The sequence below is a fragment of the Agelaius phoeniceus genome (assembly GCF_051311805.1).
Source record: "Agelaius phoeniceus isolate bAgePho1 chromosome W unlocalized genomic scaffold, bAgePho1.hap1 SUPER_W_unloc_1, whole genome shotgun sequence".
Taxonomy (NCBI): domain Eukaryota; kingdom Metazoa; phylum Chordata; class Aves; order Passeriformes; family Icteridae; genus Agelaius; species Agelaius phoeniceus.
The window spans coordinates 7,463,692-7,479,565 of NW_027509866.1; the positions used below are offsets into that span (position 1 = coordinate 7,463,692).

A 15,874-nucleotide genomic window follows, 5' to 3' on the forward strand; every position below is an offset into this window, starting at 1 on the left:
CCTTGCTGGCCCCAGGGGCTGATGGCATTTGTGCTCCCTCAGGTTCATGTCCCCACAGCAACAGCATGGGGGTGCTGGCCCTGCTGTGTGCAATGCAACCAGGGGCTGCTGAGGCAGTGCTGCCGTGTCTGTGCCTGCAAGGATGGGGCACCTGTGTGAGCTGGGGGAGAGGCCAGGGCTGCAGCGGGGGGATGTTGTTGGCAGCTGCATGAGGACGCTCTGGGACGCTGCCCTGGGCTGTGCAGCGCACTGGGCATGGATCAGCCCCTGCTCTGCTGCTCCTTCCCGTCTGGCCCAGGGCCCTTGCAGAGCCCCAGCCATGCTGTTTGCCCCCAGCCTGCCCACGGCCAGCCTGGGGCTGCTGACGGGGGTTTCTGTGCTGAGCATTGGCCTGGCCGTGTTCTTGAGAGAGCCTGGGCAAGGAGCCTGGAGCCCCCAGGGCCTGGCCTGAGGCGTCAGCGCTGCCCCAGCAGTGCCCATGGCCTGTCCCTGCTGCAGCCCCGGCACTGCCACCCCCAGGGCTGTGCCCGGCCCCGAGAGCACTCAGGCCCTGCAGCAACACCAGGGCCACCAGGGCAGCGGGGCAGGGCCACGGCAGCAGCACTGGCAACACCAAGTGCTGCTGCTGCTGCTGCTGCTGGGCACAGCTGCTGGGCCAGCACTGATCTGCCCCAGCTCTGCACACAGACATTGCTGCTGCAGCTCCAGAGAAGGCAACAAAAGGGCAGAAAAGTTCTGCAGTTTTCTGAATCAAATTTTGTTGGGAGAGAGCATCATTTCATTTAAAGGCACCGAGAGTGCAGCCCCTCATTGACACAGTCTGTGTCCACAGGGAAGGTGGAGAGAAACAAAATGAGAAATGGTACAAACAATGACATTTATTTGTGGACAAGATTAAAAAATTTTACAAAGGCAAAGAAACTCCAAAATGAACCCAAGAAGAAGTATCAAATATGACTTTTGTTACAAATGATTTGCAAACACTGGCCAGCAGTTTAGTGTTTCTGAAACCATCGATTCATCAGTCTCCTCACTGCAGTCTTGAGCTCCTTGTTCCTCAGGCTGTAGATGAGGGGGTTCAGGGCTGGAGGCACCACCGAGTACAGAACTGACAGGGCCAGATCCAGGGATGGGGAGGACATGGAGGGAGGCTTCAGGTAGTAAAATATACCAGTGCTGAGGAACAGAGAGACCACGGCCAGGTGAGGGAGGCAGGTGGAAAAGGCTTTGTGCCGTCCCTGCTCAGAGGGGATCCTCAGCACAGCCCTGAAGATCTGCACATAGGAGAAAACAATGAACACAAAACAACACAATGAAAAAGTGGCAGTAACCACAAGAAGCCAAAGTTCTGCAAGGTATGATTTGGAGCAGGAGAGCTTGAGGATCTGTGGGATTTCACAGAAGAACTGGCCCAGGGCATTGCCACGGCACAGGGGCAGGGAAAATGTATTGGCCGTGTGCATGAGGGCATTGAGAAAGGCACTGGCCCAGGCAGCTGCTGCCATGTGGGCACAAGCTCTGCTGCCCAGGAGGGTCCCGTAGTGCAGGGGTTTGCAGATGGACACGTAGCGGTCGTAGCACATGACGGTCAGAAGATAAAACTCTGCTCCAATGAAGAACATAAAGAAAAAGAGCTGTGCAGCACATCCAGTGTAGGAGATGTTGCTGGTGTCCCAGAGGGAATTGTGCATGGCTTTGGGGACAGTGGTGCAGATGGAGCCCAGGTCAGTGAGGGCCAGGTTGAGCAGGAAGAGGAACATGGGCGTGTGCAGGTGGTGGCCGCAGGCTACGGCGCTGATGATGAGGCCGTTGCCCAGGAGGGCAGCCAGGGAGATGCCCAGCAAGAGGCAGAAGTGCAGGAGCTGCAGCTGCCGCGTGTCTGCCAATGCCAGCAGCAGGAAGTGCCTGATGGAGCTGCTGTTGGACATTTGCTGGGACTGGCCTTGGGGAGCTGTTCATGGAGAAAAGTCAGTGACAGGTTAGGAGGAACCTTTTTCAGCAAAAACAAAGCCTTTTCCCATAGACCCTTCTTGTATAACCCTCTGACACCCTTTTGAATTTCCAGCAGATTTTCATTCAGCTCCAAGGGGGGATCCCTGGCTGGTGCTGGCTGAGTGGGACATCAGGTTCAGGGCAGCTACACACAGGGTTTTTATTATTCAGCTCTGCTGTGCAGATGTGGGAGGAGGACAGGGACCTGTCCTCGTGTTCCACTTGGAAACCTTGTTAATACAGACGGCCCTGTGAGCATGTGCACCCCCACTGCCAGAGAGCAGGAATGGTAAAATCTGTTTAAATCTTCTAGAGATTTTACAGCTCCTCTTCCCCCTCTCTTGCTATATTCAGATGTCAGTAACTCTCAGCATTTCTGCTGCCCTCAGGGAGAACAGAGTGAGTTCTCTGAGGCAAGGTGGTGAGTGGAGAGTGAGGGGAGGAGGTCTGTCTCCCAGTCCTGTTCCAGGATTCTCTGGGCTTTCATCATTCTTAGACATAGGATGATCATCCTCCCATGTTTCCTTTAAAAACCATCCTGACACTACTGAGAGCAGATGGATCCCCCACAGTCCACCAAATGTCCATTCCTTTCTCAAGGTCGCAGCCCCACATTTGTACCCAGGGAAACACAGGGCTCATTTCACCAACCCAGCAGCATTTTCCCATCCTAGAACTTCTGTGCCTCACCCTCGGGCTTTCAGATAACACAGAGATGTTACAGGACAGGATTGCATCATGGAGGGAAGCTCCCAGCTTGGACTGAAATCTCAGGGAGACTCCCAAGTATCCTTCTGATGGCATTGGATGAAGGGAGATGCAGCTCCTTCCCTGGCTGCACTGACAGCATTGCCCAGAGCCGGGCCCTGGGGACAGCGTCACCCTGAGCCAGCTGTGCCCCTGCCAGAGCCCCCAGGGCCGGGCAGCTGCTCCCAGCCCTGTGCTCTGCAGAGGGAACTGGGCCCGGGGCTGCAGAGCTGCCCCATGGCTCTGCTGCAGCTCTGCCTGCACAGGAGGGGCTGCACGCCTTGGAGCCCCGGCCCTGAGGGCAGAGGCTTGGCTGGGGCACAGGAGGGAGGGGGCTTGTTCAGAGGGAGGGGCTGCACTGCAGGGGATCCTGTGGGCATCTCTAAACTCTCCCTGCCACAGCATTGCTGGGCTTTGTTTTCTCTCATTGCCTGATCTTCTCTCTGCTTCCTGCAGATTTTCCTCCTGCAGGTGTTTCCCTGTGCCTGATCTCTCCCTGCCAGCACCCACAGACCCCAAATCTCTGTGCACTCTCCTTGGCCCTACAGAACCCTGCCTGTTTGCAGGGCACTGGCTGGGGGCAGGTTCTGTTTGCAGCTTGGAGAAAGGACAGCTCAGACTGAGCCTGATGGCTCCAGCAAAGGTGATGCTGCTGCTGTCCATGGGCAGAGGGGCTGAAAGCACATTAGGGATCTCCTGTGAACCTATTGGTTACTAAAAGCAACAGTTCAGATGTGTCAAGCTCTTGTCAGCATACATAATAATAATTCCTAATCAACCTTTAATATTTATCCCCTCCTTGCTGCCATGCTCCAATAGTAGGAAACTGAATACAAAGTCTTAGGAATATCCTCTTTTCTTTTAAAATCCTTGTCTTGGAAATAGTCTATGACTGATCAGAACCCCTCAGCATGTCAGAACTTCATGAGTATTTCACCTCCCCTGCACCAGAAATACCCAGAGTTGTACTCACAGAGTCTGTAGGTATTGGGATGTTCCAGCTTGAGGAGATGGCTCCAGAAGCTGCAGCTGCATTGTCCTGCAGCCAGAGGTTCCTGTGCCAAGGGCTGGCAGTGATTGTGCCCCAGGCACTTCTCAGCCCCTTCCCAGCCCTGACTGATTGAAGCTCGCTGTGCCTCTGGGCTGTGCCCGGGCTGGCTGCAGGCAGTGCCCCAGCCCTGCTGGGCTGGCAGAAGAGCTGCTCATCAAGAGAAATGTGCTTTTGAAGCTCTTCTTGGTGAGCAGGAGCTGCCTCTGTGCCAGGAGCCCAGCCCAGCTCAGCAGCACAGACACAGCACAAGAACTTTAATGAGCCCCTCTGGAGCTTTGTGCTCAGGCCCTGAACATCAGTCCCTGAGAGGGAGCTGAAGAAACCTCTCCAGAACTCCACGTCAGAATCCAACTCCAAACTTTCCTGGACTTTTAATGGGTCCCAGAGAGGGACACGACTGAGCAAGTGTCCCCAGGCCCCAGGCAGAGCAGAGAACTGCAGGCAGTGATGACAGGTGGGGACAAAGAGAAGCCAAGTCTTGGTGCCCTGGGGCACAGCAGGGTCTGTGCCAGCAAGGGCTGGGAGGAGACACCTTGTCCTGAGGCCCTGGGGCCTCCTGGCACAGCCCCAGCCAGGCTGGGCACTGGCAGCCCCTTGTGCTGCCCTCAGCATCCCCCCCTAGCCCACATCCCAGTGGCCTCAAGGATCTGCTGCAAGGAGTCCCTGGGGAGCCTTGCTCAGCAATGGCCCTGGGGGCTCCTTCATGCTCCCTGCAGGGGCTGCAGCTTTTTCAAAGGACTTTGGCTTTGGCTTCTGCCTTGGAGTCTCTGAGAGGTTTGTGCAATCATGGCCTCCAATTATCTGCTGTAATTAGTCCCTGGAGAGGCTTTGTCAGTAACAACACTCAGTGGGCTCATTAATACTTCAGGGTACTTGAGTTATTTGAAGGTACTTGGTGTTTCCCTTTTGATACAGACTCTGTGAGAGGTTTGTGCAATCATGGCCCCAATTATCTGCTTTAATGAGTCCCTGGAGAGCTTTGCATTGGCACTCAGTGGGGCTCAGTAATGCTTTGAGCTTCTCAAAATTTTTAAGGTAGTTTGGAATTTCCTTTCCACATTGAGACTCTGAGAGGTTTTTGGTCAATTCTGGCCTCCAGTTCTCTCCTCCAAGGAGTCCATGAGGAGCCTGTGTTGGGGATGAACCTCAGTTTGACCCATTCAAGCTCTGAGACACTTTTGGGTTTTCCTCTGACTTTGACTCCTGGAAAGGTTTTTGCAATCTCCTCTCAGGCCCTGAGGTTCCAGGGCTCAGCTCCAAATGCACCACGGGGCTCATCAGGATGCAGCAAGTCCTGACAAACCATGGCTCCGCCTTGATTTCCCTCTGCTCTAATGCAGTTTATCAGGAATGTATCTGGAGTGAGTTTGGTTTGCTAATTTGAGATTTCTCAGCCAATGCATCTATTCGTGCAGTGGGATCTGTGTTGGCTAATTACCATTGCACTCACTGGAATATATTTACTCATTTCCTGCTGTGAGATAGGATTAGGAGAAAGGCAAAGTAGGCTCAAAATTTTAAAGGGGTATATTGAAAAGTTTATTATCAGTGAATAGAAGAAAGAATAATAAGAATCTGAACACTTCTCCTCTCCCTACAACCTTTTCTTTCTTACTGACAATGTAAGGAGACAAAACCTGAAAGTTTCAGTCAGTTTACACCATCTAGAACAGTCTTTCTTCAGTTCACTTAGGCAGAGGAGTCTCTCTTTCATGCTATGGAGACTTCTCCATAAGAAAAAAGTTCTCTCGTGGCTCTCAATTCCCATGAATAGCAGGTGCCCAGAAAATCTGCAATTGTGAAGTCCCTCCCATTTTTCACAGCTTTCCCCACAGCTGTGTTTATGGGCAATGTCAACTAATGGGGTATGAGTTTAAAGATGAGCTGTTCAAGAGCAAAGATTCTCTTCACCTATTTCTGAAATCATCTTCATCTCTGACAACAGAGATCTTCTTCTTGTCCCCCTGATAGCACAGGATCTCATTACTCTTCTCTCTTTCTCTGTTTAAACTTCTCATGGGATCACAGCTACTTCAACATTTGCTTACTTTAGCATGGAGGTTTTTGCTGAACAAGTCATCTACCCATATTTTCAATTAGTTATAGGGAAAAAGAGAGTCTGATGTATCAATTACATCCTTCCCCATAGCTTTACAAGAGGATTTCAGCCCCCAGATCAAGGCATCTCCTCATACCTCCCATCTGGGGCTCAACTTCCCCTTCAGTGACCTTGGTGTCTTCATGTTGCTCCTCTCTGTGCCTGCAGTTTGTCCTTTTCTCTCACTGGAGGGAGGATGGAAGCACTGAAAGAGTTCATATCTCACCCGGGGCCTGCAGATGGTTCCATGCCCCCGGCCGTGCTCGGTGCTTGCGGCCGGAGCTGTTTTACGATGGAGGTTTCTGCAGCGGCTGCGCTGGGGCTGTGTCAGGATGGGCCGTGCTGGGGCAGGGCCAGGATCTCAGCAGCCAGGCCAGAGCACAGCAGCAGCACGGCCGGGGGCCGATGGCTTCTCCTGCCCCTGCCCGGGGCTTGCGGCTGAAGCCCAAGGGTGGCAGAATCTTGGCCGAGCCGGCCCGGCCCGGGGCTGCTCCTGGGGCCCGGCGGATCCTGGCTGGGCCCGGGCTGGCGGCGGGGCAGGGCTCAGCAGGGCCCAGATGTTCCCAACTGCAGCCATGGCCCGGCCCGGCCTCGGCCCCGCGGCCTCCCCTGCCCTGCCCGGCAGCCGATGGGGCCTGGCGGGGTCCCTGGGAAGGGGCCCGGCCCCACGGCAGGAGCCGCCCGGCCCGGCCTGGCTGAGACGGGACCGGGTCAGCCTTGTTACCTCTGTGCCAGCCAGAAGGGAAAGAGACCCTCCCAGGCTTTCCCATCTTTAACATGTGTCTTCACAGAGGTGTGTACAGTTTCCTTAGTGGTTTAACAGATTGTCAGTTCTCAAAGCTGATTACTGATTGGTTTTTTTGTCAGACACAGATGAAACTGCTAGAAGCTTCTCTTAGAACATCACTTCCATGATGCAAAATCACCACAACAGCACAGACCCCAGAGCTCCTTTGTCCATATGTATCGGTCATGTGTCCAAGTCCTCAAAAACCCTTCTTGGGAGATCTCTGGGCCCTTTCCAAGGTTTTTTCAACTGAAAGCATTCAACTCAGAGTCTAAGAAAATCACCAGCAGACATGGCCAGCCTGACCTGTCTGTCCTTACTACTTTTGTCTGGGAGCAATCTTTGGATATATGGAATTTGGGAAGCCAAATTCTAATTTTGGCCATGGACCATGGACATGAAGGTTGGTTCTTTTCCGTAGGAAGGAAGGAACAGAGCCCCAGTGTTTGCTAGGCAGAAGAGAGTAACCACCAGAGGACAAGGCCAGCCAGAAGTGGCATGTTTTTTTCTGAGAGAAACCCTTACATATAGGAAAATTTTTAGAGAGAATACCAATTTTGGCAATGGACATTTAAAAAGAGGGACGGTTCTTTTCTATAGCAAGGAAAGCACAGAGCCCCAGTGTTCCAGGAGCTGATGAGAGGCATTCCTTGACATTGCAACATCAGCCAGAGCTGTCAGGTGGCCCCTGGGAGGCCAAGCCAGCCAGGCCTGTTCCATGTTCCCTCGGTTCCATGGGGCCCCACAGTGTCCCAATGGTCCCTTGCTTCCCTGAGGCCCTGAGGAGTCATAATGCCCCCTTGGTGACACCAGGCCCTGAAGGGTCCCAATGGTCTCCATGGTTCCATCAGGCCCCACAGAGCCATAACGGTCTCTGGGTTCCATGAAGCCCCGCTGTGTCACCATGGCCCCTTGGTTCCATGGGCTCCAGTGGTGCCACAATGATACCCATGGTTCCATGAGGTCCCCACAGTGTCCCAGTGATCTCCATGGGAAGGAAAGAACCCAGCCCCAGTGTTGCAGGGGCAGTCACCAGAGGTCAAGGCCAGCCAGGCTTGATGGTACTGGCAGATTGTGCCTGGGAGCAACCCTTGGATATCCAGAATTTTGGAGGTGGAATCCCAATTTCAGACATGGACACCTGGAGGATAAGGATGCTTGTTTTCCATTGGAAAGAAAGCACGGAACACTGATACAACAGTGACATTTGGGGATCTATGGGGAGCATTGGGGATCGTTTCTGCACCTCGTGACCCAACAGGAGCTTCTCTAATAAATGTTGCCTGAAGCTCCCACTGTGCCCATGACAGGAACCCATGTGAGTGTCTGGGACATCCCAGCTCTTTGGCAGCCTGGGGACTCCTGGGATGTCACCATGGAATGGCTGTGACTGCCTCTGACCACAGGGCTCTTTACCATCCTAGAAACCCCTCGGAGGTCTCCATGGAGCCCCTGTCTCTGCCTGTGACATTCCAGCTTTGGAACAGCCTGGAGATTCTTGGAAAGTCCCCATGGAACCCTTCTGAGGGCCTGTGACAAATCTGATCCTTAGCAGGCAACCATCACCAGCCCCCTGTTGCTATGGTCAGTCCCTTGGCAGCTCCATGGAGACCCCATGCCAGGGGTGGTTGCCATGGCCACCAGGGCTCGCACCAGCTGGGATGCTCGGTTTCCACGGGCCGGGCTTCAGGAATGGGATTCCCCAATTTCCTGCTCCTGCTAAAACCGCGCTGCCCTCGCTGCCCTCCCGCCTCCCATGGAAAGCACAAAAGGCAAAGATCCCAGGCTGGGATAAGAACAATTTATTGGGAACAGCAACGAGATAAAGAACAAACAGAAACAGAAACAATATTGATAACAGAAGGGATAAGTAAAACTATTTACAGAGAAAACTACAACATCAACAACTGGCTCTTCCTGGCAATGTATTTCCTCCTGTCTGGAAAGGACACCCTTCTCCTCAGGGAGAGAGAGAGAGAGAGTCCCTTTCCTGCCCCTGTCAATGACCTGAGGTGGGAGTGAATGTAATGACAGGGCCATGGCCAGACCATCATGTTCTCCAACCCCACATCATGTCATTGGCAGGGGCAGGAAAAGGGACAGGTGTCTTCCCAGCATGGATCACAGGGAACATGGATCGCCAGGACTCTGACCAACGTGGGGTCTCCAATGGGGGATAAAGCTGGAGCAGTGCATTAAACTCTTCCTGCAGTTGGGGCATGTGCAGGGCTTCTTTTACTGGTGCCTCCGTTGGTGTCTGCTCAAGTGAGAGCTGCTGGTGAAGCTCTTCCCACACTGGGGACACTCGTAGGGCCTCTCCCCAGTGTGGATGCGCCGGTGGGTGACGAGGGTGGAGTTGTGCTTGAAGCCCTTCCCGCAGTCGGGGCAGAGGAAGGGCCTCTCATCCGTGTGAATGCGCTGGTGCTGGAGGAGCTGAGAGTTGGTGTGAAACCTCTTCCCACACTCGGGGCACTGGTAGGGCCTCTCCCCAGTGTGGATCATTTGGTGGATGTTCATTTGGGTCTTCCTACTAAAGGTCATCCCACATTCCCCGCAGTTGTATGGCCTTTCCCCAGTGTGGATCCTCTGGTGGCAGATCAAGAGAGACTTCTGCCTAAAGCTCTTCCCACATTCCCCACACTCATAGGGTCGTTCCCTGGTGTGGGTCTTGTGGTGGGAGATCAGGTTAGAGTTCTGGCGGAAGCTCATCCCAAATTCCCCACACTTGTAGGGCTTCTCCCCGGTGTGGATCCGCTGGTGCCTGATGAGGTGGGAGTTGCGCTTGAAGCCCATCCCACAGTCAGGGCAGCGGAAGGGCCTCTCATCCGTGTGGATCCGCTCATGCAGGAGGAGATCAGAGCTGGTGTAAAACCTCTTCTGACACTGGGGACACTCGTAGGGCCTCTCCCTCTCCCCAGCGTGGATGCGCTGGTGGGTGATGAGGGTGGAGTTGCGCTTGAAGCCCTTCCCACAGTCAGGGCAGTGGAAGGGCCTCTCCTCTGAGTGAATCTGCTGGTGCTGGAGGAGACTGGAGCTGGTCTGAAACCTCTTCTGACACTGGGGACACTCGTAGGGCCTCTCCCCAGTGTGGATGCGTTGGTGGATGATGAGGGCAGAGCTGCAGCTGAAGCCCTTCCCACACTCCCCACACTCGTAGGGCCATTCCCCAGTGTGGATCATCTGGTGGCTGATCAGGGTGCTGCTCTGCCTGAAGCTCTTCCCACACTCCAAGCACTTGTGGGCCTTCTCCCCATCATGAAGCTGCCCATGGACCACCAGCTCTGAGCTCTGGCTGAAGCTCTGTCCACCTTCCTGTCTCAGGGCGGGTCTTTCCTTCTCAGAACACACTTGGCTGGGTTTGTAGCCCCTCCTCCTGTGGAATCTCTGGGGCTTTTCCTCCACGTTGGAATTCTGCACTGTGGAGCCACTTAAAATGACCTCTTCCACGATGTTCTGCCTTGGGGATTTCTCCTCCCTGGTCTCCATCCACAGATCCTTCCCTGGGGGAGGAAGGACAAGGAGAGGATGGGATTTGCCTCCATGCCAGAGGGAAGGGGAAGGAGATCCCCCCAGTGCATCCCCAGCAGGACGGGGTTGGCAGCAGGGTTGTCCTGCAGCCGGGGGCTGTGCTGGGCTGGGAGATGGAGCAGGAGAGAGGGGGAAAGGGGCACTGACTGCCTCCTCACCTGCCTGCGTGTCCCGGGCCTCCTTCCTCTTCCTTGCAGCCTCCTCCTCCATCTGGCAAAGGTTTGGGGATGTGAAATCCTGTTTTGGGAGGAAAGCAAGGGATGAGCGCATTGAATTTTTACTGGTTTGAAGACAAACCTGGGGGAGAGTCTAAACCAGAATTACAATTAATTAAGAAAAGAAGGACAAGGCAATGATACAGAAACAGTGCCTTAAACTGACTGAGTCAGGATATAACCTGACACCCTGTTGCTGCTCCGGGTGGTGGCAGCAGTCCCATTAAATGGTGGCTGCAGTCCTGTTGGAGTGATGAGCGTGATTCTGTCCAAGCAGTGATCCTGTAGAAGGCTCTGGTATTCCTCTGAAGGTCCAGTGGTGGTTCTGGAGCTCTTGTCCTCTGGGAATCCAGTAGGCAAGCTGCTCCTGGTGTTGCAAGGCTCACCTTATATGCAGGTAGGAATGCTTGGATCCTCCCCCTGGGCGGAGCATCCCACAATGGGAGGATGGAATTTGATCAGTCCTGCAGTGACACTCAATGGCCCATTCCCAGAAGATATCTCCCCTGGAGGGCGTTATCAGGGCTGAGTCATGGAAGAGATCAAGAACACTGCCCCACCTGTTTAGAGCAGTTGATGAAGATGGGCATTGAAAACATGCATTTGGTTCCGTCTTACATTGCAGCCTGAAACAGTGGGGGAATCCCTGCTCAGGGGGTGAACACCACCCCCCTTACCCAAACTGGCTCAGGTGTAAAACCTGTAAAACCCCGGGAAGGCCAGACACACAGGGGACAATGTCACACTTGCCCTGCTCCAGGGCAAATGGCATCTCTCTAATATTTCCTTAACCAGATTGCAAAATTATTTTGGCACAGTGAGTTCAGGGCACTGTTCTTTGACCCCTGTTGCCTTTGACAACAGCATGGTTCCCTCCTCTGAGGAGGTCGTGGGTCTCTCTGGAGGAACTCTTGGAAACTGTCGCAGCTTCGTCTGAGTGACCTATGGGAGAACTGATGAGGAAAATGGCTGTTGTGGGACTGGAGTGTAAAGAAAATATTTTGTTGTCCCTCCTTGAAAAGTTTGTTAAAATCACTGGAGGAAATGGAGCAAATGATAGCATCAAGACTGAGAAGGTTCTTTCACCACATGGTGAGGAACATAAGGCTGCTAAAAGTGCTACAAGAAGCCCAGCTCAAGTAGCTAAATTCCCAAATAATTACTGAATTCCCAGGCTTGGGTTTTTTCCAAATGTGAGAATCATTATTCTCTTCATCCCTGTCACCTTTGTGACAGCTACACAGAGCTTTCCCTTCCTTTTAATAATATCTGTATTGGGCCGAATTTGCACTTTTCTTTAATTGTAACCTGCCAGCAGCTGAGCTGGAGCTGTGCAGGAACCAAGGAAACTTGGAATTGCCCCAGAATTGCTTCTATTGTCAGCCGGTGCTGCGGCGGCCATGGGGCAGAGGGGTGGGAAAGGGGGGTCCGGGGTGGCAGTGGAGGAAATGCCGGGCCCGGGGGCTGAGCACAGGGCTGAGCACGCAGAGATGGTTTTGTTCTTGCTGAGCTCGCACTGAGCCAAGGCCTGTCCTGCCCCTCATTCGGCCACGCTGGGGAGGGGCTGAGGGTGTGGGGGAGCTTGGGAGGGGACACAGCCAGGACAGGAGATCCCAGCTGACCCCAGGGATACCCCAGAGCATAGGACATCATGATCAGTGCATGAAGTGTGGGGAACAAGGAGGAAGGGGGCACATTTGCAGTGAGGGTTTTGTCTCCCCAGGTAACACTTAGGCAGGATTGGGCCCTGTTTCGCCAGTGGGCAGGGCCCGCACCAAAGACACAGACACCAACTTAACTTAAGGAACAGTGTAATTTAGATAATGCAAATTTGCAAAAAATTACAAAAATATTAGGTAGGCAAAGCAAATAATCATTAGTCAATAATTCTGAAAGAGAAGATGTTGAAATGAGTATCACACAACTGTCCATTTCTGGCTGCAGGCTCTGGAGATTCTATCTCTGCCTTCAATCAGGGTTGCATTCCCTAAAGAATCCTGGTACCAAATCCTGCTTTCCAAGGCTGGAACAGTGTCTCAGGTTTAGCTGGGTGTGTATTCAATTACCCTCTGTTAAAGCTGGGGCAATTATCATCTGTTAATTGAGCAGTTTACTTTATCTCTTCCGCATGGAATCCTCCCTCCAGGGAGATATCTTCTGTTAATGGGCCATTGAGTGTCACTGATAAAAATTCCATCATCCCATTGTGAGAAGCTCTGCCCAGAGGGAGGAGCCAAGCATTCCTACCTGGATATAATCTGAGAATGTGAATAACAGAGTCAGCCTTCTCCCACAAGATTCCCAGAAGAGCAGCTTTCAGCTCCACTGGATCCCAGAGGAAGATCGGGCCAATCGACGCCACAACTGGACCTTCAGAGGAAAACTCCACCCTTCTACAGGATCACTGCTCCAACAGAACCACACCTGTCCCTGCAGGAGCACTGCAGACACCATTTAACAGGAGTGCTACCAACACTCTGACCCACAGGGTGTCAGGTCGTATTCTGACTCTGTAAGTAGTTTTTAGTACTACTGCATTTGTATTTTTAATTTTCCTTCTGAAGAACTGTTATTCCTATTCCCATAGACTTTTCTTGACACCACCTTGTTTTGAAAATTATAATTCCAAGTGAAGGGATTAACATTTTCCATTTCAAGGGAGTCTCCTGCCTTCCTTAGCAGACACCTGTCTTTTCAAACTGACACAATGCCCTGGGAGACCCAGGCAGGTGAGGAGGAAGTCAGTGCCCCTTTCCCCCTCTCTCCTGCTCCATCTCCCAGCCCAGCACAGCCCCCGGCTGCAGGACAACCCTGCTGCCAACCCCGTCCTGCTGGGGATGCACTGGGGGGATCTCCTTCCCCTTCCCTCTGGCACGGAGGCAAATCCCATCCTCTCCTTGGCCTTCCTTCCCCAGGGAAGGAGCTGAGGATGGAGACCAAGGAGAACAAATCCCCAAAGCAGAACCTCCTGGAAGAGGCCATTTTAAGTGGCTCCACGGTGCAGAATTCGAACGTGGAGGAAAAGCCCCAGAGCTTCCACAGAAGGAGGGGCTCAAAACCCAGCCAAGTGGGCTCTGAGGAGGAAAGATCCACCCTGAGCCAGGAAGGTGGACAGAGCTTCAGCCAGAGCATGGAGCTGGTGGCCCATGAGCAGCTTCACAATGGGGAGAAGCCCCACAAGTGCTTGGAGTGTGGGAAGAGCTTCAGGCAGAGCAGCACCCTGATCAGCCACCAGATGATCCACACTGGGGAATGGCCCTACGAGTGTGGGGAGTGTGGGAAGGGCTTCAGCTGCAGCTCCCACCTCATCATCCACCAACACATCCACAACAGGGAGAGGCCCTACAAGTGTCCTGAGTGTCAGAAGAGGTTTCGGAGAAGCTCCCATCTCCTCAAGCACCAGCGAATTCACTCAGAGGAGAGGCCCTTCCACTGCCCTGACTGTGGTAAGGGCTTCAAGTGGAAATACCACCTCATCAGGCACGAGTGGCGCATCCACACTGGGGAGAGGCCCTACGAGTGTCCCAAGTGTAGGAAGAGCTTCACTTTCAGCTGTAACTTGACCAGACACAAACAGATTCACCGTTAAGAGAAGCCCTGCAAATGCCTCAGTTTCAGGAGGAGCTTCGTTCACTGCTCCAAATTCAGTCCTCCAGTGGAGGTCCCACATTGGGAAGAGCCCCGGTGATCCATGTTCCCTGTGATCCATGTGAGGAAGACACCTGTCCCTTTTCCTGCCCCTCCTAGTGACATGATGTGGCATTGAAAAACATGAGGGTCTGGCCATGGCCCTGTCATTACATTCACTCCCACCTCAGGTCATTGCCAGGAGCAGGAAAGGGACTCTCTCTCTCTCTCTCTCTCACCCCTGAGGAGAAGGGTGTCCTTTCCAGGAGGGGGAAATTGTGGCCAGGCAGACCCAGTGAGTTGTGTTTTAATTTTCCCTATAAACAGTTTTATTTATCCCTTGTGTTATCAGTATTGTTTCTGTTCCATTTGTTCCTTATCTGGTTGCTGTTCCCAATAAATTGTTCTTATCCCAGCCCGGGATCTTTGCCTTTTGTGCTTTCCATGGGAGGCGGGAGGGCAGCGAGGGCAGCGCGGTTTTAGCGGGAGCAGGAAATTGGGGAATCCCATTGCTGAAGCCCAGCCCGTGGAAACCGAGCATCCCAGCTGGTGCCAGCCCTGGTGGCCATGGCAACCACCCCTGGCATGGGGTCTCCATGGAGCTGCCAAGGGACTGAGCATAGCAACAGGGGGCTGGTGATGGTTGCCTGCTAAGGATCAGATTTGTCACAGGCCCTCAGAAGGGTTCCATGGGGACTTTCCAAGAATCTCCAGGCTGTTCCAGAGCTGGAATGTCACAGGCAGAGACAGGGGCTCCATGGAGACCTCCCAGGCCTTTCTGGGGATGGTAAAGAGCCCTGTGGTCAGAGGCAGTCACAGCCATTCCATGGTGACATCCCAGGAGTCCCCAGGCTGCCAGAGAGCTGGGATGTCCCAGACACTCACATGGGTTCCTGTCATGGGCACAGTGGGAGCTTCAGGCAACATTTATTAGAGGAACTCCTGTTGGGTCACGAGGTGCAGAAACGATCCCCAATGCTCCCCATAGATCCCCAAATGTCACTGTTGAATCAGTGTTCTGTGGTTTCTTTCCAATGGAAAACAAGCATCCTTATCCTCCAGGTGTCCATGTCTGAAATTGGGATTCCACCTCCAAAATTCTGTATATCCAAGGGTTGCTCCCAGGCACAATCTGCCAGTACCATCAAGCCTGGCTGGCCTTGGCCTCTGGTGACTGCCCCTGCAACACTGGGGCTGGGTCCTTCCCTTCCCATGGAGATCACTGGGACACTGTGGGAACCTCATGGAACGAAGGGGATGCTTGTGGCACCACTGGAGCCCATGGAACCAAGGAGCCATGGTGACACAGTGGGGCTTCATGGAACCCAGAGACCATTATGGCTCTGTGGGGCCTGATGGAACCATGGAGACCATTGGGACCCTCCAGGGCCTTGTGTCACCAAGGGGGCATTATGGCACCTCAGGGAAGCGAGGGACCATTGGGACAATGTGGGGCCCCATGGAACCCAGGGAACATGGAACAGGCCTGGCTGGTTTGGCTTCCCAGGGGTCCCCTGACAGGTCTGGCTGATGTTTTGATGTCAAGGGCCGCCTCTCATCAGCTCCTGGAAAACTGGGGCTCCGTGCTTTTCTTGCTATGGGAAAGAACCGCCCCCCTTTTCAGATGCCCATTGCCAAAATTGAAACTCTCCCTAAAGCAATTCCTATATGCAAGGATATCACTCAGAACAAAATCCTGCTTGCTCTGACTGGCCTTGGCCTCTGGTGGCCATTTCTCATCTTCCCCTGAAACACTGGGGCTCTGTTCCTTCCTTCCTATGGAAAGGAAACGGCTTTCAGGTCCAGAGACCCTGGCCAAAATTAGAATT

At 53.4% G+C, this 15,874-nt stretch overlaps 1 protein-coding gene across 1 annotated transcript in view; it reads right to left on the reverse strand.

Annotated features, from left to right (window-relative positions):
* Positions 1-15,874, reverse strand: part of LOC143692475 (uncharacterized) — a 249,165-nt gene that overhangs the window by 125,936 nt on the left and 107,355 nt on the right. The window contains exons 2-3 of the mRNA XM_077172707.1: positions 9,695-9,983; positions 8,970-9,436 (exon numbers count right to left, since the gene is read on the reverse strand). Of these exons, the coding sequence (XP_077028822.1) occupies positions 8,970-9,436; positions 9,695-9,983 (756 nt within the window). The remainder of the gene's footprint in view (positions 1-8,969; positions 9,437-9,694; positions 9,984-15,874) is intronic.